Here is a 25,080-nt window from a genome sequence, read left to right as displayed (position 1 = left end):
ATAAAACACTCGCACGCTATATATAGCGGGAAACGGGCTTTTTTTGTGCCCCAGTATTATAGACGGCCACATGGAAACACTCTGCACCTGCGCCCGTCCTCGCACTTCCCGCACGTTACGCCCACGGCTTTTGTTCAGAGAGGAGCTATCTTTGGGCAATGCCGGCTTTCCACATGGGCACACGCTCGAGGATCTCGTTCTGCAGTGAGAGAACAACAGCGCTTGGCGAATTAAGAGCCAAAGCTGGAGCTTTTGGAGTCTTTGGCCTGCCCGAATTTTTCCCCCTGGAGACATGGAGCGGGGCTGCAGAGGGCATCAGCCCCATCCCTTGCCCTGCCCCACTCCTCCTTGCCAGGCCAGGTGGCCCCGGCCCAGGAGGTCCACCAGCCTGCAAGGCTGAGCTAGGCTCCTCAGCACACATGAGCTTCCCCCCGCGAGAGCAGGAGGAGCATAGCGAAAAAATGAGATGTGGTTTGTGCTCTTTTTTGTCTCTTTATGGTATCTAAAAAACCTGAAAAACCTTGAGGAGTAAACAGCCCCACCACTGCTCGTTCCTGACATGTTATGATTGGAAACATCAACTCACCTTACTTTCCTGCTGGTAGTACCTCAACGTCCAGGGGGAAGTGGGGAAGTTCCTCTGCCCTTAACTGGAAAGGCAGGGAAGGTAACAGGGAGGTTTTTGTCTTTTAATCACTGCAATGTTGGCAGAAGGTCTCACACTGGCACGAGGCGAGGCCGTCCCCAGGATTTACAGCAGTAAAACCCTCCTCCCTAAGGACCGCTGGCCTTTTTTAGCTTCCTCTGTCATGCGAGAAACAAAAAGGAATGACAATACGTACAGAATTTTTCGGGGTGGCACCGAAGATCTTTAATTCTCTTCTCAAAAGAAAAAGTGATCAGTGAACACAGCAGCTGATAATTCTCATGGTGGAAAACATGAAACAAGTTTTGTTTTTTTGTTTTTTTTGTTTTTTTTTTTAAACAGCAGTAAACGACCAGTCCCTGCTTCCAGTCACTTAGCAGTGGGGCCGCACCACACACAAATCCAGCCCATCTCTTGGAGTAAGCAGCGCCGTACAGGCTATTCTACCATCACTCGCACGTAACACGTCTAGGAATGACATCTCCTGAATCCAAATCAAAGCCTTAAATCATTAAGGGCATCCTAATATACAAAGTGAAGTTCTGTTTCTAAAGAGCACATCTTGACCCGCTGCTTTGACGGGAGGGAAAGGCTCTGAAGGGCAAAGAAGCGAGATTCTCCTTCCAGTTGCCCTGTTAAGATTTGCGAGTTAGAAGTGCTCTCTTCAAACATGTGGCTGAAGTACTGAAATAAACACCACTTATTTCGTTCTATCATCTGTATCCAGGACAGTGCTACATACCTCCAGTTAAAACAAACAGAAAAACCAAAAGACAAACAAACCAGAAGAAACCAACCAAGGACAGATCATGTTCTTAGCTCACAAAATGACACACACGCACACAGGCAAGTTATCAGAAAAGGCATTATATTTTGGTTTCCAACTTATTTAAAACTGATTTTGGTTTTCAATCAATCAAATCTGAGTACGTCTGAGTTCAGTTTTCAATTTTTTTTCCCCATGACAGTAATGATCTGGACGACCATAATTATAAAAGGGACAGGGGAGAAAACCCAAGAACAAGATATATAGTCTGAATCATGCTCTCTTCCACACGAGCACTTCAGGGAATGTTAGTTTCAGCTCTTCATATTTTGTTGTGTTTTTTTCCTTCGTGTTATTACTAACAAAATCTCTACCGTTTATTAAAGCAAAGCTACAGTAAATTTTCTTGCAGTCTTACAGCAGGTTTTCATATTACCAGTAGGACTCGCATGCATGGATTGCAGTCACACACACACACGCTCACAGACATTATACAGTAGCCAGTTGCCACCATAAAAAAAAAAGAAAAAAAGAAAAAGAAAACAGACATTCATTTCTTCTAAGTGGTCAACATTTAACCGCACCAAACTTTTGGATCAAAAGAAAAAAAAAAAATACTGCACAGGTCTTCCACATCTACACGGTAAGTCATCCCTTCGCAACGGACGGAGCTCTCGTCTCCATTTGTTCAACATGCATCGCTGAAGCTTGAAGGCACGCTGGCCAGAGAGAGCCCTGTTCTTTTTTTTGTCATCGTAACTCGAGTGTGCTGCTCTCGGGGTGCAAAAAAAGGAAAAAAATAAAGCCAAGCCCTTTTGCAGCACACCGGGAAAAGGTCATTCGGAGACCACAGTACTTGGAAGGCAGCCCAGCTGCCCGGATTCTACCTCTAACTGTGCTCTTGGAGGCATTGAAGAAATACACTTGTCTTTAAAAATTACACGTAAAGGCAAATTTCTGCAAACCCTCTCCTTGCAAACTGCTCGAAACAGACTAACGCTCCTTCTGGAAGAAACTGGTCCTTCAGTTACCAGCTTCAAGTGGGAAACTTCCTACCTGCTGTCTTAAACACTGAAGCACCAGAGATTATAGGGCTGATGTGTTCAGTTATTCATCAGCTTTGGGAAAATTTAACAACAACAAAAGTTAAAATAAAAAGAAACCCACAATGCCTCAAGAGCACTAAATCAAACCAGAACTCTTGGGCTACTGACTGCCGGCACTGTCAAGAAGCTGCTTGCTTCTGGGAAGACACCTGGAGGTTGAAGCCTTATGGTGACTTCCATCTGAACATGAAAAACTTCTTCCCTGTGAGGGTGACAGAGCACTGGCACAGGTTGCCCAGAGAGGTTGTGGAGTCTCCTTCTCTGGGGATATTCAAAACCCGCCTGGACGCGATCCTGTGCAATGTGCTCTAGGTAACCCTGCTTGAGCAGGGGGGTTGGACTAGATCTCCAGAGGTCCCTTCCAACCTCAACCATTCTGTGATTCTGTGATTTCGTATCCTCCCAGGGTGAGATTTGCTGAGCTTTATTGATTGTGAGATAAAGCAGTGTTTTGGAAAACTAAAACCAACAAACTGATAATAACCATCACCAAAATCACCATTGGGGAAGTCCCATTTGTCGGAAGGTCTCATTGAGAAACATTAGTCCCTGCCTTGTGGAGCAGGAGGGACACAATTAACAAAACCTAAAGCGACCCGTCTCCCGCAAGCCGGGCCTTCGGGGGTCAGTCCCCGATTTATATTGGAGGGGGAGGAAAGAAAGAAAGCAAAAAAAAAAAAAAGAAGTTGCATCACCTTTTCCTCCTCTTAAAGTTTTAATCCTCTCATTTCACTTTTATTTATTTGTTTGCTTTTCCACAGATTTTCACTTCCACTCTGCCGCCTTAGCTGGGGGAGTTATTGGTACGAGAGTTTGGAGAGTCCTGCTCATTTATTGTGTTCAAGAGTACACACACCGGCTGCCGGGGCAGGTGGTGGTGGCTGTGTTCGCAGTGCTGCTCTTCTGGGGCGCTAAAAAGCCCTTCCTCCTCGTCCCCGTGAGGGCGGCCGCTGCAGCTGTCGCAGAAGTCCAGGGGCCCATCCAAAGCGTCATCGATGAGCCCATCGAACTCCTTGAGGTCGTCGTCGTGATGGCCCCGGTTGCAAACGCAGACTTCGATGCCCGAGTCGCCGGTGAAACGGCGCTGCCTGCCCGGCGTCTTGTCCTTGGCGTCGGGAATGGCGCTGCTCTGCTCTAAGCTCTCAGAGCTGTAATCTTTCAGCAGTTCCTCCTTGCACTCCGCATCCTTCTCGGGACCGGCCCTCTCCTCTAATTCGGCTCCTGTGCTGGTACCGCCGGGCTCGACGCTTTGCATTTTGGCAACCGCTCGTTCGACCAGCGCGGCGGAGGGCTCGGGGTCGCCGAGGCTGGGGGAGCCGGCGCTCTCAACGCTGCCGTTATTGCTGCCGGGTGCCGACGAGCTGCTCTGTGCTGGCTGCAGGTTTCGTGGTGTATCCGGGACCGTGCTGCTGCTGCCGGCCGGGACGCACTGCTGATGTAAGGCACTATATGGTGGCGGAGGGGTTGGTGGGCGGTTCACCACTTCCTCGTAGGGAGGTAGTAAATAATTTGGCAAAAATCCTACAAAACGTGAGGTAGGGAGGAGAAGTTATTGCACAAACAGCTTATCTCAGGAAACTTGTCATTAACATAGGTCAATATATCATTTGTCACCCACAGCACCTTCCCGCTGAACAGCTCAACGCACTTTACAAGTGCTGCCAAAATTCAGCCCAAACAAGATAGTTCATGTTTCAGGGAAGCAAGAATCGAGGCACAGAAGGGCACAGTCACAGGAGACGGACACGGCTGGCAACAGCAGCCGGATCCGGCTCCCAGGGCTACGCTTAGGGCTGCCAGGCGATCCTCCCCACCTCCCCGAACCCCATCGCGGCCCTACAAAACACACCACGGGACAGCCGGCACTGGCTGCAGGGAACCGCCTGGAGCCCCCGACAAAACTTGCCAGCCGCTCAGAGGAGTTTCCGCTTCCAAGAGCAAAGGTTTCCTCTCACAAAGCTTTGTGTAAATACAAAAAGACACAAGAAACTTAAGATCCTGGCTCTTTGGTAGTTGTTTTAGTGCTGGATTCAGTTGTTCTGGTGTGGTCAGAATAAACTGGCAGTAGCGGCAGGAGAATTTGGTTTATTGTGGTTAGAGCCCCTCAGTCTACGAAAGATTTTATTTATTTCTTAAGAGGCAGCAAAATATTCTATATAGGCAAAATGGACTTAATCAGCAAATAACGGAAACGTTTAGAGATAGCACTGCAGTTTTCCAGGTGTAGTCGTGCATCTCTGGGGCTGGAGAGGAAAGAGCGGCTGGGTGTTATCTCCGGGGCAGCTGCAAGACTTTAATGAGAGAAGCAAGTTCATACATGCAGCTCAACAGCCTGTTGCAGGAAACTTAATTGTGGCACCTCCAGTCGAAAGGCTGCAATTCACTGCTGCAGCACAGCGCAGCAGGGCACTGAAGGAGAGCACAAGTCAGCTGTGCTTCCCCTAAGCGACGGAGAACAGCTCCTTCGTGCGATGTCCTAAGGCTGCTCACCAGAACCACTGTGGCCTGGGAGCTGCAGCACAGGGTGGGAGCCAGCCTGGTCCAGCTGGGCCACCACTCCCACCCAGCCTGTGCGACCAAATTTCGTGAAACCACTTCCCCACATCTCAGTCCCGCCAGCTGCGAGTGCAGGCTGGAAAGGAGGAGTGTCCATGAAGTCCTGAACGAGGCGTTTTAAAAACATTCCCAGATAATCACTGCACACACACAGCCATGTAACGGTGGCTGCGAAGATGCTGTGAAGGTGTTGTAGCTGGTGCAGTTCAATTTTGGAGTCAAGAGGGCCCAAACGTTTCCAGCAGCTGGGATTTACCAGCTCCTCTCCATGAGCCACAGGCTAGGCAGCTGAACCGCCCCTGCCTCTTGCTGAGCCCAACCACTGCTTCCCACCTCCACCCAGCATGGGAAACTCGCTGCTCTGTGAGAGGCTGCCCTGCACCCCATGTCCTCCGGGAGAAGCTGTGCGAGGTACGTACGGAAATAAAATGGCAGGGCTGAATAGTTATGGGCTTCCCGGTAAGCGATCAGGTTGATCTCATGCTGCCGCTGCTGGGCCTGGAGACGATGCTTGGTGCGCCGGTGATGGCAGACGCAGCAGCAGCTCAGAATGATGATGATGGTCCACACCAGCCAGAACCCTGCGGACACGCCGGGGAGAGCAATGTTAGCTGCAGCGCAAGAGCCGCGTCCTCCCCCAGGAAACCCCACGGACGCGCCGGGGGCGATCTGCAGAAAGCCCGGCTCCAAACCCCGCGCTGCTCCAGAGGTGCGTGCCGCGCCAGGCGTCAACAGAGACAAATCTGCATGGGGCACCGCTACGTGGGGAGCCTAGGTGGGACCAGGACATTTTATACGTTCTTTGGTACAACATGGAGGACACTTGATAGCGATCACTCTAGAGGAGAACAAAATAATATGGCGACAGGACTAAGCTCTCCCAGCACCATCCATCCCATCCCTCGGTTACAGCATTTTCTAGCCAAAAATCAGAGCAGAACTGTGAAGGGCACTGAACTTGACTCCCCCAGCCATTTCGATTGGGCACAAAAGGCGCTCTGCAGTTTGACCACAGAAGAAGAGAAAAACCCCAAGCACTACGTTCTGCTTTTGTTTGCACTGCTCTTTAATTTCTAGCCCAATTCCTTCATTGTTACATTTAACAAAAGCATACTCCTTTTACATAAATGTCTCAAAATATTTTTTAAACTTATTTTTGTATCCAATGTCTTAAATTATCCAAAATTACATTAACCCATCCCCCCCACTCCAAAATTCTCAAGAAACCCAACTTCTGCTGTTTGTGGTCATCACGGCTGGTTTCTGTGCCCTGTTGCAGTAGGTACAATGCTCCTTAGAAGGGAATTTAAAATGATTGCTTCCTCAATTTTATCCACTCCCTCTGACACGTCAAACAACGCCTCTTTTCCTTAAATCTCTCCTCACACTTGCATGCATTAGAAAAACACTTCAGAGAGATATTTTGAAGAGCCATGGCATTCACTCCAGAGTAGGATTTTATCTCATGCAATTACAGCCCACAGCTCTATCGGGCTCAGATGCATTTAAAATGCCAATCTTTTTAAAACTTAATTTTTGCAGCTAAAAAATAACAGGATAGTTCCCCCTTTATAAACACGTATGGCTTAGCAACTATTCCTCAGCAGAGATCACAACACAGCTTTTCTTTTAGTCAGGCCTATGCCATCCTTTGTTACTCCCAAATGTCCAAAATAAAAAACTCCTACTATGTCTCAGTGCTAAAGCTCATTTTCAACATGGTCATTCTACACTGTGATATAAAACTGCTCTTTTTTTCCTAGTAAAAACCTCAAGTTCCAACTTTCCAATACCTTGACATCTCCTGAGTTGGAGCATTTTTCTCTGCTGAGAGCTGGGTGGGGAAAGGTGAATAGTTTAGGAATTTCAAGAATGAGAGGAATATGCTCTGATTTAGGACAAAGTGCAATCGACCCATATCACTAACCGCTGAGCCCTGCACTGCGCTGTTTGTAGGTGAACCGGATACGCTGTGTTGGGCCGAGTGTTTTGAACAGCCACTTGCACCTCCCCATGTCGTAACCCAAATTCTCCGTGTATTTTGGCAGAGCAAACTGAAGCACCAGCTCTCCCTCGTGTTGTGCAACCAACTTCCCTAATGGCCTGGATTTCGCCTTACGCTCAAATTTATCAGAACCTGCTATCAAATGAAGGAGTTGCAGGCTCCATTTTTTGCTTGGCATTTCAGGTTCCTGTGGTTACACTGGAATCGGGGGTCCTGCGCAGTTTTCCTGGCTAGCCTGCTTGGCTAGCTGCGAAGGGCAGAAGAAAGCACTTGATCTTTGCTCCAGGGAAGCAAAGGAAGAAGCTCTTGAGATGCTCTTGGGAAGTGAAGGAAGAAGTGCTTGAGATGCTCTCTTCACCTCCTTCAAACTGAGCCAAGAACCTACCAAAGCACCTACCTCCCTCCAAACACCGCCTGTTCCTAGAAGAGACTATTTATCTAAACTGTAGGGATCAATCCAGTCAGCTCTTCCCTCTAAAGCCATATATTTGCAATCACTGTCTCACTGTTTGGAGACTCCCACTGATAGATTTTATTCCTTGCTAAGAGAAGGTTCCTCAGCTCTTGCAAGCTGCGGAAGCAAGAACAAACTTCTCAAAACCCAGCACTCGACCGTGCACTGAAGCAGGCCTGCAGTTCATCTTTCAGTACTTCTTATTGCCAAAGAGCAATCCATGACCATGAACTAAAAAACAATGGAAAATTACACCCAGCTATTCCAGGGTTTTTAACTACAGTTATGAAAACAGATGCTTTTTAACATATTTTATCATGTCCTTTCCCAAAGGCCCTAGATGTAATGGTAGCAAGCAGAACTTAGTTAGTTAAGACGTCCTGGAGAACTGCCACTGTTAAGCAATCTCAGCTGCAGCAGCCGAATTTTTCTGCAGGGAACAACTGCTCCCACCCAAGCCTGCGTACAGAAGACTTAAAAAGTATTTCTTTATAAATCTTCCCTGCTCATTGCAAAGCAATCCCAAAGTGCTTTGCAGACAAAACGATACACAAGCTCAGAGCAGGGGTCACAGCAAGCTCAGCCATTCCTGGGAAAATGTGCGGCAACTCTGTAAACAACAGGCAGTAACAACATACAACATTTGAGGATAATAAATTAATGCTGGATCCTACCAAAACCACAGGTGGCATTTTAAGTAAACAGACCATAATTTGCTGGCTCGCTCTGCGGCCGCGGTGCCAGGAACAACGCCTCCGTTCTCATGCAAAGGGGCTGTGCACGCTCGCAGCCGCAAGCGGACGAGACCTGGTGTTTTTCATGAGAATTTCCAGAACGAGAACCCACCAGCACCACGTTACTGCCCGCTTTCTTTACCCACCACCCGCTCCTAGAGCTTCTAGGAATTACCCAGCTCCCGACGCGGCACAAGCCCCAGGAGCTGCCCAGACGGTCGCAGCAGTCAGCAGCGTGGAGCCCACAGCCTGCCAGAGCCATATCGCAGCCTTTGGCCCCTCCTTGTCGCGCCACCCCCACGCAGGGTGCCGAGGAAGCCGCGGGATGGGGCACCCACGTGCGCTGGGGCGGGCGAAGGGCTGCCGGCCCAACGCGTGCCGGCCCTGCCAGACAGAGCGGGCGCAGGGCTGGCTGCGAGGCCGGAGCGAGGGCCACGCCGCCGCGTGTCGAGGGCCTCCATAAAAGGCTCAGTAACGTGCCCCAGCCAGGAGTCTGGGCACGGCTGCAGTTCTGGCTGCAGAACAGAAAAACTGTAAAAGCTTAGCGCGTATATAGTACAGTCATTTATTTGGAATAAAGCTATGGACACAAGGCCAAGTGCAACTGTAATTATTATGTCTAAAAGTATGGGGGGAAGAGCGAAGATGCCCGGGGCTGAGCCGTGCGTTTGCACACCTGGCCAGGCCTGGCTTCGAGCTAGCGGCAGGGCAGTAAGCGGAGCAGAGCCCTGGCCCCGGCACAGAGCAGCTCTTTTGGCAGGAGGGGAAGGAGGGGAATTTCAGACTCATCCAGAAACAACACCACGTGGCGGACAGGAAACGCAGAGGCCGAACGCACTGGCGGTAAAAGCTAACACCTGGTTCGGGGCAAAAGCAGGTACCAGCTCTGCCTCGCGCTGGAAATGGATGAGACGTTCAAAGGCAACAGAAGCTTGGCATGAAGGGGCCTCTCGAAGCCAAGTAAAACGAGGCTTTTCTTTGCCTTTGCTGTTCCTAAAAACCTTCCCAGAGCTCTTCAGCACGTGCCTCCTTCCCATATGGACACAGGCTGGTTTTCTGTTGCACTTTGCTGAGCTACCGCTGCAGCCAACGGAAGCGGGAGAGAAGGCTGGGAGGCACGGGGCTCCCTGAGCCACGTCTGCCGTTAATTATGTTGGATTTGAGAGAAATGCCCCATCGGACATTTCCCACCGCCAACCTGGCACTGACCACTGGGAACGAAAGCTGGCTGTAATTCGAGGGGCAGCATGACAGGCGGAGAGCAAACACAATCTTTGGAAAAAGAACCACTGATGGACAGCACCAAGAGAAGCAACACGCCAGTTCACAGAGTTAAACATGCACCAGGAGACTGTCAGATTTAAAGGCGGTTTCAGGCTCTTTCTTGGTTTATGGAAGAGTCAGAAGTTGAAACACTCCCCAGGCCAAAAAAGGCCGAGTTCTGAGAAACACTGCTACATTTTATGTCAAATTCACTGGTGATGCCAATGGGTTGATAATGATGCAACCAAGGAATGTTTACTGTATCAGACACAGTCAAAGAGCCGAGTTTTGCCAAGAGATTTCCCTGCCAGACTATCAAAAGCTCTCGCAAAAAGAAAAAAAAAAGAAAAAAAAAACAACAAAAACCACCACTAACCTGCTGCCCAGCAGCAGGCAGGCTCAGACGTAAGCAGTAACCTCTGCACGAACGCCAAGTTGCAAGAGACCTGGGAACAGAATTGCCTCCCACAAGAGCCATCTCCTCTCGCTCATAAAGAAAGCATCTGCGAACGGGAAGGCTGCAAAGTTCACAGCTTCCTGGGGAAGAGGAGCCCTGTCCAAGGGTCACTCACTGGAGACATTTCTACCAGCTACGAAAGAATATGCCAGGCTAACTTTAAGCTTCAAGAAAAGCTTTCTGGGGCACCAACCATAGTTTTGCACAGACTTCAGAATAACCAAAAAACCCCAGAGCATTCCCTAGTTGAAGGACATGCCCCCATGAAAAGGGGAGCGGGGGCAATTTTGTGTCTGATGATGAGAAGGCCAAAGTGCAATGTTTGCTGCCTGGGATGTTGCCATCAGCAGTCCCATTGAGGGAAGCTCCTTTTATCCTGTGCAAAATGGAAAACATGTTTTCTGCAGCGTTCCAAGGGTAGGAACAGAGAAATCTGCCCTCAAGTTCACGGTAAACTTGGGCAAATGCCATTGCTCTACTGGCAGGAAGTCCCCTCAAAGCAAGCCAAGATATACTGCAAAGTGTTTTTGTGTCTGCCTGACAAGCATCTGGGTAATAGCTTTGGCTTCACGAGAGCTGGTTCTAAACAGAAGGAGAAGTGGGACAATTTCATTGACTAAAAAGCTGTCTCCCAAATGGTGGCATCGTAGTCAGTGATGGCTGGGAAAAACTGTCTTTTGCAGGGCCAACACTATCATCAAAACCAGGAGGTAGCTTTCATCGGCACCACAGCCTGGATGCTCTTGGGTTTTATAAAGCGTCCTTGGGCACAGACTGCATCGTATCCTGCCATTTCAGCCATGAGCCTGCACGAGTCGATGCTACTGCTCAAGAAAGTGAGATGAAGGATCCAGGCCATGGGCCTATGAATGCTTTAAGAAAGAAATGCTGTCAAATTATGTGGTCCTCTCCTGCTCCTGCCTCTTCCAAACCCCATGTGGCCTCCTCCATCTCTCCTTGTGCCAGTACCAAACCATGCATCACTGTGCTTTGAACTGGTTTTAGGGAGCTGAACCAGGTTGAAACAGAATAGCAGGAAGAGTAAGACTGGGACTTTCAGAGACAGTTTATGTCACTTTAAGAGTCAGTGAAACTGCAGCCCCAGCCTGACTACACTGCAGGAAAAGGTTACTAAATATTTGTAGAGTAAAATGGTGAGAAAAGGCTGAAGATGACATCTCCAGCTCTTTCTCACTTGCTCCTGGATTGCTGACTCTGACAAGTGGAGACAGACAACTGCAGCTGGTTTCCAGTTTTCACGATAGCGGTCAGTACAGATGGTACACATGCTGTCTGGAGATAAGATGGAAAAAGATACATTTCAGAAAAATTCTTTGCTCATCTTGCAGCAAGAGTCAACTTGAGGCAGTAGATCAGCAGACACTGTTTTTAATGCCTCTCCTGGGGAGAGCACCTCTAAAAGTAATTGTTCTTGTGCTCCAGAAGAGACTTGAGAGAGCCCTGTCAACTCCAACTGAAGAGACCTACCCCCCTCAAGGTATCTATGTTGGTAAAATGCACATTGAATATTGGCCTAGCACAGGTTGGAGGGGGGCATCCAGCTTGAGGACACCTCCAGGACATTTGGGAACACAATCTGGAGAACAGCCTACATTGATAGGCCTGGATATTAAGCGAGGAGCTGGGTCGGAGGTACAGAAGGCAGGGGATGAGATGGCAAGAGTAAGCTCTCTTGCCTTTCCTGCATGTTTAACACACAGCAGATGGAAGTAGGCCAGACTGGGCAAGAGTCAGGATCTGCACAGTAAGACTAGGTGCCAAGAGAGCTGGCCTTCTCCTTCTTTGGATTTATGAATTTTACCAAGCCACATTAAAAATGGGCTAAGATGATTCTGCCATCTAGATTAGGCTACAAAAAGTACATGAAAATAAGGAAGTAACTTCTCCTCTGGTCCTATTTATCATGGTTTTCTGCATATTTGTGACATTTGTTTCATCTGCCATACTTTTTCAGCTAGACTTTGCAGTGGCAGCATCTCTCTGAAGCACCAGCTGAGGGATAACAGAGTAGCCAAAGGTGAAGAGCCTGAGACACCCGAGAAAGAGAAAGTGAATATAACCAGGTAGGAGGCTGCAAGAGAGGCAAGGAACAGGGCAAATCGCTCTCAGAAAAAGGACATGGTTGCACTGAAGGATAAGATAACACGGGGTGAGGAAGAAAAGATGGGACTAATGTGTTGACTGGGAGCTTTGGAGACTGCAGCAAAGTCTTGGAAACGAATTCCTATTATAAAGCTGACCTGGAACATGTACGTGTTACAGCAGTTGCTGGAGAGTTTTAGCAACTAAGCTGATCCCTGCCAAAATTTTCTGGCAGCAGGCTTTTTGGGGAAAAGAGCTGTCTAGAGATTCCAAGGGGAAGCGTGCAGAAGATTAGCAAAATGCACAAAATCAGCAAGAACATCATCTGCGCTGCCTGCAAACAGAACATTTTTTTCCTGTACAACCCTTCTCCTGGGCCCAAGTACTCAAGATCTTTTTTTTCTCTCAGAGACAGAAGGGCTCAATATCACTGCTAAGGAGTAAACCAGAAAAAAAAACAACAGAAGCTGCCAGAATGAAGCAAAACTGAGGGTACGACTAGAAGCAAGTCTTCCTGAGCGGTTGCTCATCACCAACTCTGCGTTGTTGCACAGGACCGTAAATACCCTGCAAGGCTTCCACTGAGATCGTCCATGCACCATGACAGCTGTCTGTTTCCACGCTCGGCGATTCCCCAAGCGCGGCACACTACTCTTCCAGCCACACCATACAAAATATTTTCTGCCTCCTTGCTTGCTGTTTTAAAAGCCTTGGGAATTGTCTAATTTCATGCTCATCCTCAACAGGCACGGGAGACAAGGATGGATGTCAGAAGATGGGGATTTGATTCTCAGCTCACGTTAAAGGCTTAAACTTGGCAAAAGCCAGAACTTCTGAGCGTCAATTCTTAACCTGCAAAAAGCAATAACTGCATTCCTCGATTACCTTCTCTCCTCTATTTTGAAATGTGATATTTTGGAACATTTAAGCCATAGAACACCTGTCAGGCCTGGACAAAGGCCAACATTAGAAAACTCCAGCAAATCACAAGCACATCATAATGGACCTGAGCAGAAACCATTAGTAAGCTAAATCCAGTGGCTGCTGCCATTCTCCCAAGACCACGGTTTCCCCCTTGGGCACTGTGAGCTCTCTGAGGAGCCCAAAGAACTTGTTAGTCTAAAAAACACAACCAGCTCAACCACCATCCAAATATGTGTCCTCCCATCCCCATATGGGGAAATTCAACAGTAAAGCCTCCCCCCAACACACACTTTTGCTTTTTAAAATCCCCTTCCAAGAAAATAAAAAGACTGCTTCATTCATACTGGATTTTTTTTTCCATGTTTTCATATGAGCTACTACACCCAACTACAGCTTGAGCTAAGAACTAATTAGACCTTTATACAGCTATATTATTAAACCATTATATAGTTTTATTATTTGGCAACACTGCACTAATTTTTTTTTTGTTGTTTTTTAATAAGAGATGGAGAATCTGAACCAAGCTGTTATCTAATTTTAAACACAGGCTGTCCACCTGCTTGGCATATCATGTTCTCCATTCCTCCACTCCACCCCTTAGCAAAATACCACCTTGATTTTGCATCCTATTCTCTCCTACCCTCAAGGACTGGTTTATAATTACTGCACACCATTTACTTGCTGTCTAGAAATTTTGAGATCAGCCATTTTCTAAAAACAAACTTCCCTCCAACTCTTAAAAGTGCAACAAGATCCTTTTGACGGGAAATCCTCCCAGTGGCCACAAGACAGGATCAGATTTCAGAAGGCACGTCTAGGGAAGACGGACTAGTTGTCCTTTCCATTTCAAATGCCACCCTTCTCTGCCGCTCCTCCCCACTAAGCTGCAGCGGTAAATAAAGGATTTAATTCAGCAGGACTAGCAAGAAGGCTTGTTTTCAGGCACACAATAGTACAGATGGTCTGAGAAGGTCAAGAGGAGCAGCAGCTTCTCAAAAGCTGCTTTAGTACATGTATACACTGGTTAAAATCAAAATGTAGAACAAGCATGAAGCCATACTTAAAAGGTGTTGCTAATATAACTGCTCATTAACCAAAAGTTATTATTAACTTTTAAAGAACTAATCTATTCCTAAACGTGTAAGGCTGTTGCTCTCCACACAGTCACTTCACTGCTCTTATGAAGCCTATTTACATATATTATATCACTGCTGTTCACCTTGAAGATATTAAGAGTGCTTCACCACATGTACATACCAAAGATATTCAACAATTCCTGGGACAAGAGATGAATTCTGCCACCGTGGTCTCATGCACTAGAATATGACCTTTCATTTAAAAGGCTTCCCTGCCCCCTTCCAAAAAAATGCCAGGAATCCTAGTTTCTAACACTCACAGTGGCAAAGCAAGCTTTGGAAACATTAACAGGTTGTAAATCAATGATGGGCATTTGCCTGAATTTGCAGAAAGCCTAGAAGACCAGAATTCATGTTTGCATTACTCTCCTCATCTCAGTGTGGTACACGATGCCCTCTGAAATGCAGAAGGAATGTGAATCTCAGAGCAACCCATTCCCCCCAAGGACCCACTCAGCAGTGTGTGCCATCAATACATTTATTCCATGATCTCAAAGTGACTTGTGTCCTTGCCCTAGAAAGAAGCCTGAAATACTCTCTTTCCCTGTAATAAAGCCTGAGGGTTTTTTTCCTTCCAAGAAGTTTTATGATGCAGCCAGGCACTGTCAAACACAAAAGTCTGTAATTTACAAAGGATGCAAAGACAATTAAATCATTTCAGTAAAGTGGCAGGGAGCTATTGTTCTGACTGCATTGTTTATATGCAATTCAATTAAGCCTCTCAAGATGTACATGGGAGAGATATGGCGACCATGCAACAGCTTCAGTGCGCAGCTGTACTCAACGCTGTTGCTGAATTTAGCTCCTGCTTGCCATAGAGTATATAAGCCCTTGGATACATGCCTCTTCCTGTACATTCCCACCCACACAAATCCAAAACAGGACTTGACCTTCCCCACTCTGCTTTGTCCATGCATCCCATACAGCCTGAACAAACTCCAGCCATCTGTCCGGCCAGCGTAGCTGACTGCTACAATCTGAACCAGACAGTCCAAGGAGGCAATGTGCTCGCGCCTGCTTCTCAGCCTGCTGAGGTCCCTAGAGTTACCCTGCCGGTCCTGAATCATTTCTTGAACTGCCTGAAGACATCTGAAAACAAAGCTGCTGTAAAAGGTTCACAGAACATCATCAACGTTCAAATCCTGCCATGAGGATCTACACAGCCAGGCACTACACTCTGACTCATGGTGCATCTTGAAGAAGCCTATTAAAGTCTTGTTTAATTTACAGTCACAATCTCCAAGCTTCACTGGTTGCATTGAAAAGTAAAAGCAAGTCTCTAGACTAAAGGATGAAGCCTGCCGTTGGATCCAGGTTAACTGGGCACTCTTTCTGTATGTACAATACATTTCCATGCCCGCATTACTTTGAGAAAGCAAAACTGTTGGCACAGCAGTGGGATTAACTTGGTGGTACAGTTACGTAAAAGCTACAAGATGCCACAGGTGGTAAGAAATTAAACCCTCACATTAGAGACTGGTGATATTGTGCAGAATACCATATTTCCAAGTGTCTGGAGCACAGATGTCTTCTCAGCCTAGGTTCCTGGCAGTATAACAGCATATCAGCATCAATATTCAAAATCTTTTACGTTCCTCCATGGGAAAGGAAGACACCTTCAGGTTAGACACTACTCGAAGTCTGCCTTTCAGATTCAGCATTTCTTACTTTGCTATCCTTTCAGCTTTCCCTTTTTCCCTATACCTTTGACAGAGTCTCGCTGACCTGCTTTGACTGGCCTGCTGACCTCTAAAAAGACTTAGCAGGTATAGTCACTTAACCACTCACTAAAAACAAGGGAGGTTTTAAATCCCAGGTGATGAGGAAATTCCCAGAAGACAGTAAGGGTTACAACAGGTGACGTACATTCCTCACAGTATTCAGCTACTCTCAAACAAAACAAAATTCACCCAAGGAACTGTGCTCCAAGTAGAGTGCTTCCTGTAAGAGAATAAAAGTTCTTCCCCCCTTGCTTGAGAGGACAGCTTTAAAAATATTAATCACATGTAAACTGTTGTTCTTGCAAATAAATAAAACAATAAGATGAAACTAATAGAATTAATTCTCTGGCTGAGTATCAAACTCAGAGTTGTCCTTGTTGGTATCTTTTTTTCCAAGTGTCTTCCCCACTCATATACAATGCTATTTTGAGTTATCACAGCAATATTGCCCAAACAAATGAGAAGGCTGAACACCAGGTAGGTCTCCAGTCCTGTATGTGGTAGGAAGATCCATTACTCCCCCAAATGGCAGAAAATGCCAGTTCCAACAACCCTACATCCCTTGTCATATCAGGTCAACGCCGGTTTGCGTTGCAGTTAAATGCAATGGCAACACGTAACAAGGGCTGAATACAATATCCCATGGGACACAAGCCAGACTTGTAGTATGACAGCCATGCAGTTTAGGAAAGGAAGCCATGCAGAAAGGAAGGACTTACACCAGAGTTCATAGTAGTAGTTGCAACACTGGGACTGTCCACAACAGTGGCCCGTTTCACATATGTAACTTTGATTGTTGACACCCATGCAGGTTTCCTTGTCCTAAAATTAAACAGACACACTTTTAAAATGTTTTGTCAGCATCTTCTGTAAATGTATTGTACCTTTTGCCCAAGCATCTTCAAGCATTTTTAAAAACACAAATTATGGTCCTGGGAGATTCTAAAATACATAGAGAGATTAACATACAGCTCAGGATCACCAAAGAGTATCCACCACCATTCAGAAGAAACTCCCACATCTCCAAACTCAAGAGTTAAATTGCTTTAGCAGCTAGACATGCTGCTTTCTTATCATCCCTTTCCTTTTCCATTAAGGTTATAATGCTTTGGGAGCCAGGCATTCTCTTAAAGAGGAGATGTCGTTTGTTCCACATTTTACACAATATTGCTGCATTACTGGGGCTGAATGCCAAGTGGAGGAAATGCATTCACAAACAGAACATTATAACTTGGGAAAAGGCTGCTTGGATTCATTTAGATCTAAATGATAATTACAGTATGTTCCTGCAAGATTCCAATCTAAAATGATTCCTTCATAATTAGCCATGTGTTTTCTATAAGATCAGCATTCCTGTAAGAATTCTTCCTGGAATAGTGAAGTATTCTAGGAGCAGAGCCAAATCAGCTGTACTTTGTCACCCAGCAGTCCCCAGGACACTTAAGAGATGGAAAGAAACTATGGTGTGAATTCCCAATGCCCCGCACAACGCAGAACTGCTTCACAAGTGGCCGTATTTTCCTGCTTTGACTAGTCTGAAAACATGGGTTGCAAAAAGTACCAAATAGGAGAAGAAAACAGAAACACTTTTATAGGTCATGGTATATACTTCCTTCTAATATGTGTTGGAGCAACCTGGAAGTTAGAAGACAGCACAAGATCTCTTAAAAAAAAAAAAAAAAAAAGGAAAAAAAAAAAGAAAAAGCAGATCTTAAGAAAACACATTGGTGTTGCAAGCAAACCTGTAATAAAGCCTAAAGTTTTCACATAATTTCACTTAACTTTTCTCATCAATAAGGCAAAGCAGATTTGGAGAAGTTTATACTGAAAGATGTATTGAAAGCACTCATTTTATAAGTACCACCTTTAAAAAACAAAGACAGGAAGAGAAGCAAACCCAGCCAGCAGGCTCTAGGTTATGCTCTCTCTGCCTTAAATAAGAAGGCAACATTTCACCTTTCCGTAACACCCTCCGGGGTGAATCTCAACACTTGCTGAACTGCTCTGTTTCTGTATTTTACATTAAGTGCACCACTGCCACACTTCTTGAATGCCCCTGAGTAATCATTATAGGTGCAAAATACAACATCTACTTAAAGTTATGAACCTTTCACCAGACCACCTCACCAAACAAATGATGCAAGATGATAGTTTCAATGGAGAAGAGCCCTGCACTAAGTGCAGGAAAAAAATCTACAAAGGTAAATCAAAAGCATAGACTGAGACAGTCTTAAAACAGCATTCGTTCAAACTTCATAGCCAAAATGACTGCAGCTTTAGAGGCTAAGTTTCCAAGAAAGGAATTGCCGTTGTTCTTGATATTCAACACAGCTCATCGGTTATCAACATCTCTGTGTATTTTATTGCCTTTTATTTTTTTCTCCTTTAAACAAGTGTTCTTTCACCACTTCAGTAAATACACAAACTATAATTGGCTGTAATGATGCAAGTGAAGCCCAGCTGCCTGCTTTTCTTAAGGAGACTCCTATTTTGGGATATGTGTAAGTGCCAGCATTCCCCCACCACGCAGCACCCTGACTCTGGAGTCATACCTCCAGGGGTGTTGGTCTTCTGGGACCCACACCTGAGCACCCAAACTAGAGCAGTAATATAATTCCAGAGGAAGAAAATCCTCCTATCACCTACTGTACAACAGAAAGGATCCCACGTTGCATTTTTCCCATAGGAAGTCACACCAACTTTTGAAAGGGTTTTGACTGTGCAGGGTGAGGGCACAGCTCTACATGAGACATCCTGCAGGTATCACTGAGTGCACAGAATACTCTGAGAGGTGCCCACAAGTCATCTCCTTAAAACTCACCAGCAACAGCACCAAGCCTCCTATTTCCAGGGAGGGAAGAACATTTTGCTGGACAGACCAGTCAAACTGCTTCACTGCACATACCTCAAGCCAACATTTTATATTCTTTTCTTGAAATGCCACATGTCAGTAACAGACAACATCTTCCCATAGGGTAAGGAGGTGTTCTCCATCTCTAATTACAATGCCTGATAGTGACTTTCAGCGGAGACTGTTGAGCTAGCATAGCATTTTCTGCTTCAGGCACAGAATTCATTCCAAAAAAAAAAAATGTAATTATAGTCAGCAAAAGAACTAGAAACAGGACACGCATACCTACTCTCTTATCTGTTCTTATTAGTTTATTTACACTTTTCCTCACTTTTGTTGGCCTTGCAGAGTTAATGCAACTGAAGAACAAGATAGATTTTGGCTCTCACATCAACAGAATTGAGAAATTAAGATCCAGTTGCAAAACCGCGATCCTGTTGATAATCCATAAGGCAGAAAGTCCCCAGCTGAGGTCTGCAGTTGTGACACATGAAGATCAATGTGGCCTGTTGAACAAGCAAATGAATCATCTGAAGTTGGTGAAAGAACAGAGTCCCACAGTGTCATTTCAGGCACTTTCTTGCATCACAGCGCCCACTTGTCCTTGTCCACCTATGCTTATTCTAAAAATTTTGTTCCATTCAATGTTGCCTACTTCAAAAAGCAGAAGTGTTCAGAAACACACTCCTGTCTGTTGGCAGCAGCAACTTATAACAATATCAACATCACTAGATTTTCCCCACTTAAGACCTTGCAGCAATCTTATCTTCAGAGGATTTCACCACACCATCCTTTAATTTGAACTTCCTGACTCCCTCTTGCCATGCTTATTAGATTTAAGTTGACCTTTCTACCATGCCATATGGTTATGCACAGGGTTGCTTCTTGTTAGCCCAGCTGGCAAACAGGTCTATGAGGGGATGGCCCAGTCTGTTGACAAGAAAATCCCCAACAGAGGCTAGTATGCTGTAGGCTGTTCCTGTTTGCTTTTGGAGATCTAGTTTCAAAAGACATCCTGCTTTCCTATTTAAAAGTAGAACTGGCTGCATTCAAGACTGTGGTATAAGCTTAGTGTTTGTAGCTTCTTTACATATTGGCCAAGAGAAAGCATCTTCCTTAACACATAAGTGCTTGCACCTAGAGGCAGCCCAGGGTTTGAAAGCCCTTGGGCTGCCAGCCACCAGAAGTGCTCCTCAAATGCCAAGTAGGATGCAAGACTGGGTGTCCTGTGCCGACTGTACCAGGAGCAGGTGGGATGGGCAGTTCCTCCTGGAGCTTTTCTGCAGCTCTCTGCCAGCTTCGCCACGGATGGATTTCTGGGAATATGGGAGCTGCCAGACTACATTCCCGGTGCCAGATCCAGAACTGCCACGCTTATTTCCAAACAGTTTCATGGAATAATTTAATTTGGAAAGGCTCCCAGCAGGTCATGTGGTCTAATCCCCTGCTCAGAGCATGGCTACCTTCAACGTTGGGTTACTCAGCTCAGCATGGAGGAAGAGTTAATGGTAAAGGCACTAAATCTTAAGTCTATTAGACAAAGATTCTAGTACAAGGTCAGCAGCGCTTTGGACAACGTTACAGATGTCTCCTTTGGATCAAGTGTTTCAGTCTCCTATCCTCTTCCCCCTCAAGTCAAAAATCATTTCTGTGAAGAATTGAGCCTAGTGTACATTTTCTTCCACTGTTGCGCAAGCAAAGGGAGAGGTTATGTACTGCCTTCAGTACAGGCCATGACACAACCCATGCCATTTTTTGTCAGGAATCAATCTACTGCCAAGCACTTCGATTAGGCTTTGATTTGATAATTAAATCCCCTTCGGCACCTTTCAAACCATCATTGTTGTACGATTTTTACTTACTTCTCCCATTCATTCTTCATGTGATATGCTACCAAATTATAACTACCTAAGACATATCAGCAATGTAGTTATCTATACTCTAAACATTGTCCCAGGACATAATATCACAAGCACTTGTACTGTTAAAGTACACAGTCTCCTCTTTCACTCCAACAGGCATGGACAAGGCATAGGATGGACAGAGTAGTTTTATAGATAAGAAATGTGGAAATATGGAAAAAATCCTCATAGAAGCAAAGCTGGAAGGTTCATATTTTACTGACCTGCCTTTGTTCCTAGTTTCCATTTCTAATAGCACTTGTAACAATCATTTTAATCATTCTTAGCAGCAGGGAGATTTTATTGAACTACTAGAAAGGGGTTTTGTTGTTGTTGTTTTTTGTTTTTGTTTTTTTTTTTTTAACTAGTCTTAAGAAGAAAAGGAAGGAGGAGGGTTTCTTCCCATAGCACTTTCTTCTAGCCACTGGCTATTGCATTCCAGTGCAGGCTTCCCCGCTGAAGGACAGTCTTGTTTTCTGGTTGTCCAGACAAGCACATCCCTCCCCACCAGCTCACTGCAGACGCCTCCAGACAGGATTACTAAGCAGTGTCTACCTGGGTCTGTTCTCAAAGAATGTTCAACTCAATTAAAGCAGAATATTCCCGTTTGGCAACTAAGAAGCCTGAACATGCCATCCGTTATCTCCCTCCTGCAAGCCTAAGAGATTTCCAGCTCATTTCAAGGAGTTGGCTTTGTCCTGTAAAGCAGCATGTATTCTGGGCTGTAGGTACATCACTGCCTCTCTGGCATTATCCTAAGAGCTGACACAAATCTGGGAAACTGCAGTCACTAGACCCCAAAACTATATGGACTTTCAAGAGAAGGCTCTCCAGTCTTGGAGTCTGTTTTCTCGCCCCATGCAGTCTAACAGAGGCTATTTGATGAACCTGGTGCAGGCCTTTTCTTGAGAAACTGGGTGAGTTGGCAAGACCTCATCATAGTGGGTTTGGAGAATCTCTTTGTAGTTTAGTTATGGTGATCTGGATTAATTTTTCCTTTTTGTGATGAACAGACTTTATAAGACAACTTTGTTTGAATAAAATGATTTTTTTACTTATTTCCCTGCTGATACATTGGCATTTGACCAATAACCATGCTGGCAACTCTGCCAGTAGCACACTTTCCCTGTCAAGTGCTTTACAAATAAACCTTAAAATATCCAGTCGAGGCTGATATAGGGAGAACTCAAGGCAGTGCCATATGCTGTCATGCCTGAAGCTACAGCAAACATTAACATCAGTGCCAGGGATAAAAGCCAGTTATTTTCTCCACCTTCCAGTCTAGTATTGGACCTTTGCTGGAGGCCTACGTGACAAATTAAAGGTCAAAATTTGGGGCATGACCAACACAGGAGGTACTCATGCAGATCTGTAGGGTGCCTGAACTGCCATTCATTGCAAGGAAGGATGGAATCAGAGCTCCTTATACTACTTTTGTAAAGTTCTTCAGTATTAAATGGTTGGGTTTAATATCCATAACATATCTCCGTTAGAATTCTGGATCCAGTGTAGGAAACGGAAGGAAATGACAACTGATTGACAAGGAAGTAGCATTATAGCAAAAAGGATCAAGGAACTTCAAAACATACTTCTACTACTTAAAAGAAAAAAAAAAAAAAAAAAGGCAGTTAACCTGGTAACATTATTATGTCAAAAAGGAGAAGATGAAGATGAGCAAACTCCAGACCAGCGTGACTATTTTCCAGGCTGAAAATTAGTATGTGCAACTGCAGCAACAAACATTGCAAGACCACACTCAGAAGTGCATAGCTGGCAGTGAACCGCCTGCAAAAGATGACTCCTCAGCTGGCATTAACCAAGTAACTAAACCCAGCAGTGGCTGATACCGCCAAGATCTAATGACCATTTGAGTTTTCTGTTCCATCTCCCGTTTCCACAGAAGTCTTGCCTCCATTACCCTAAATACAAGCACCTTATATGACCCGTGTGCCATTCAGCCTGCCGAGGTACCTATTCATCCTCACCTTGGTAGTATGCAGATACCGTCAGCGGGAAGTGGTGAGAAGACCAGCAGGCTGATGGGAGACTGCCAAGCTGGCATGGGCCTGAGGGCAAGGTGCTACTGGTTTTAACAGGACTGAGGCCCAAACCCACGACTGCTCTAGACCTTCTGGTTTCAGGGCTCTCATAGGGGACTTGGTAATAAACATCCATTAAAAAAATATATATATACATATAATGTACACACCCTGACCTAGTTATTTTACTAATCGCATTACTTGCGGGCAGCAGTCCTTTGTTTTTGGCACCTAGCCGCACTCATGACAACATAGCAGGATGGATTTAAGCAAGTGACCAAAAATATTTTATGCTGCCAGTCTAATTTAGACTGTGCTTACTCTGTTTCTAGACCAGCCAAAACCTGGTTTTATTTCGCAAGTTCACATCATATTATAAATGCTTTCAAACTACAGCCCTTAGCTATGACACAACCTAAATGATAAACACTGTTTTTCTTAGTAATAGCAAAGAATGAAGCCTGAGGTGACACAATCTTCAGAAAAACGTATAAAACTATGTACTATCAGAGTTCGAACCATACCTATTCTTTAAATACCCAGAGTAAGAGAATGGAAGTGATTATCCTTATCTTAATATACGCTAGAAATAACAAGCGGAAAAACCTGTATTTGATGCTGCTATTTACAAGTTACCTCTTGGCTTTTACTCAAGTTCGCATATCAGGCTATCACTGGTGTTTGTCAGCCCTGTCCATCATCGACAGCCCCCGACTGGGCAAACACAACACAAAAGATGGGCAAAAAAAAGACGATGAGCACCCCCGGGCAGATGAGGGATTTGAGTGACTGATGGTCAAAGAGCTACGGAGAATATTAGACCATGATGCCAAACCACAGAAAGAACGTAAAACGTTAGCCCTTTGCAACGTAAAAACAAAAATCACCCCCCTCTGCAAGTGCTGTGCCCTTGGTAAGGTGACTTTAACAGAAGCACCTAAGTTTGGTAAAGGCGAGAGCTGCTTTAGTTGCTGCAAGCTCCTGGAACCGCAGGTACCGGTGTCTGCCAGCACCACAGGGGACAAATTCCTGCGGGGCTGCCTTACGCCAGACAGCCGAGGCCAGGGAATAAATTTCAACATTTCTTCAGGATACGCCCTGAACAAATTTCAGTTTCCTGAATGTGAAAGAGAAACCTGTGTTAAACGCAAACATCAAGATACTCAAAGTATAATGAAGAGGGAAGGAATTATGCCTCTGAACTGTCCTGGGCACAATAAGGCACTCCAGACTGGGAAGTCTAATCCACAGTGTTTATGGCTTTGCTAATGCCAGCATCAGGAGAATCATATTTAAAACACCAAGATTAACCAGCTGCAGCAAACATGTCTTTACCCCGAAAAGATGCAGAACCTCCAAGGTTTTATTAACCTTTATCCAAGGAACAAATTGGTTTATTGCAGCCATTTACCTTGGAGAAACACTCGCGCTATCTTTAAAGGGACACTGTCCTTTCAAAGATCATGGACACTTTGATATGCTTTAATAAGAGCTGTTTTCATTTTTGTTTATTGCAGGTTTCACTTTCAGATTCCGAGAACGCTGCGCCCAGCACGTGAAAGTGTTTACTTCTTTAATGCCTTGCTAGAAGCTTCCTAGCTGCCGTCTGGGCCCTTTCGCACCAAAGATACGCTTCCAGGAAACGACAGCGGAGTCGGGAAAGCTGCACTCCATTTTGCCTTTTTAAACCACCAACCAGCTGACAACACTGAAAACCTCAAGCAGTTAAAGTAAGAACTAAAAAAAAAAAAAAGTTAAGAAACCAACATGTTAACTTTTTTTTTTTTTGGGGGGGGGGGTTGTCTTTTTTGTATATATGCAATGACCTGCATAAACACGTTCAAGCTTCCACCTGCAACCATGAGAGGAAATGCTCACTTAAAAATGAAAGCCAACATCCTCCACAATCCTGTTTCCTGGGACCGGGAGCTTTAAAAATACACCCACGTTGCGCTGACGTCAGATAAGAGCTGACCTAGCTTTTCAGGCATTTAAGCATCATCCCCTTTGCAACATGCACTTCTGAAAACAAAAAAGAAAAAAAATTTTTTTTTTTTTAAATAGTAAGGAACTATGAAGATCAACATTTCTTCCTCCTCAACGCACCAAATCAAACACTGCTGATCATTCCCGAGGAGAGGGTCTGACACGCAATCACAACCTATCAACCAAACCAGGCACATAAGACAGCTTAAAAGCCGGTCTTCGGTTTGGCCCCAAAAATGCCCTGGAGCAGCCGCCCGTCTGCCAAGGGGGAACAGCAAAAAAAGAAGCCATCCCAGAGACCCAAAAGCTCGTAGCACGAGTGCAAGCACAAGAAGAGACAAGAGAGGCAGGTGCGCGACGAGACGTTCCTGAATTCCTCCCACGGTTTTAATTCAGTAGCGCTGTCCCCTCACAACCCCTCCTTCCTCCCAG

At 45.5% G+C, this 25,080-nt stretch overlaps 1 protein-coding gene across 5 annotated transcripts in view; it reads right to left on the bottom strand.

The window, feature by feature from the left end:
* Positions 1 to 846: 846 nt before the first annotated feature.
* Positions 847 to 25,080, bottom strand: part of WBP1L (WW domain binding protein 1 like) — a 61,601-nt gene continuing 37,367 nt past the window's right edge. For 3 of the 5 annotated variants that reach the window (XM_067300191.1, XM_067300192.1, XM_013954988.2), the window contains 3 exons: positions 16,591 to 16,693; positions 5,494 to 5,655; positions 847 to 4,039 (listed from right to left, as the gene is read on the bottom strand). In XM_067300191.1, the coding sequence (XP_067156292.1) occupies positions 3,303 to 4,039; positions 5,494 to 5,655; positions 16,591 to 16,693 (1,002 nt within the window). In that variant the 3' untranslated portion in view covers positions 847 to 3,302. Of the gene's footprint in view, positions 4,040 to 5,493; positions 5,656 to 16,590; positions 16,694 to 24,540; positions 24,685 to 25,080 lie in introns of all 5 variants that reach the window. The other 2 variants (XM_067300193.1, XM_067300194.1) reach the window with 2 other exon arrangements.

This window comes from Apteryx mantelli, chromosome 7 (genome assembly GCF_036417845.1).
Source record: "Apteryx mantelli isolate bAptMan1 chromosome 7, bAptMan1.hap1, whole genome shotgun sequence".
Classification (NCBI taxonomy): domain Eukaryota; kingdom Metazoa; phylum Chordata; class Aves; order Apterygiformes; family Apterygidae; genus Apteryx; species Apteryx mantelli.
The sequence above is the reverse complement of the archived record's forward strand: the minus strand, read 5'-3'. Positions and strand labels throughout refer to the sequence as shown.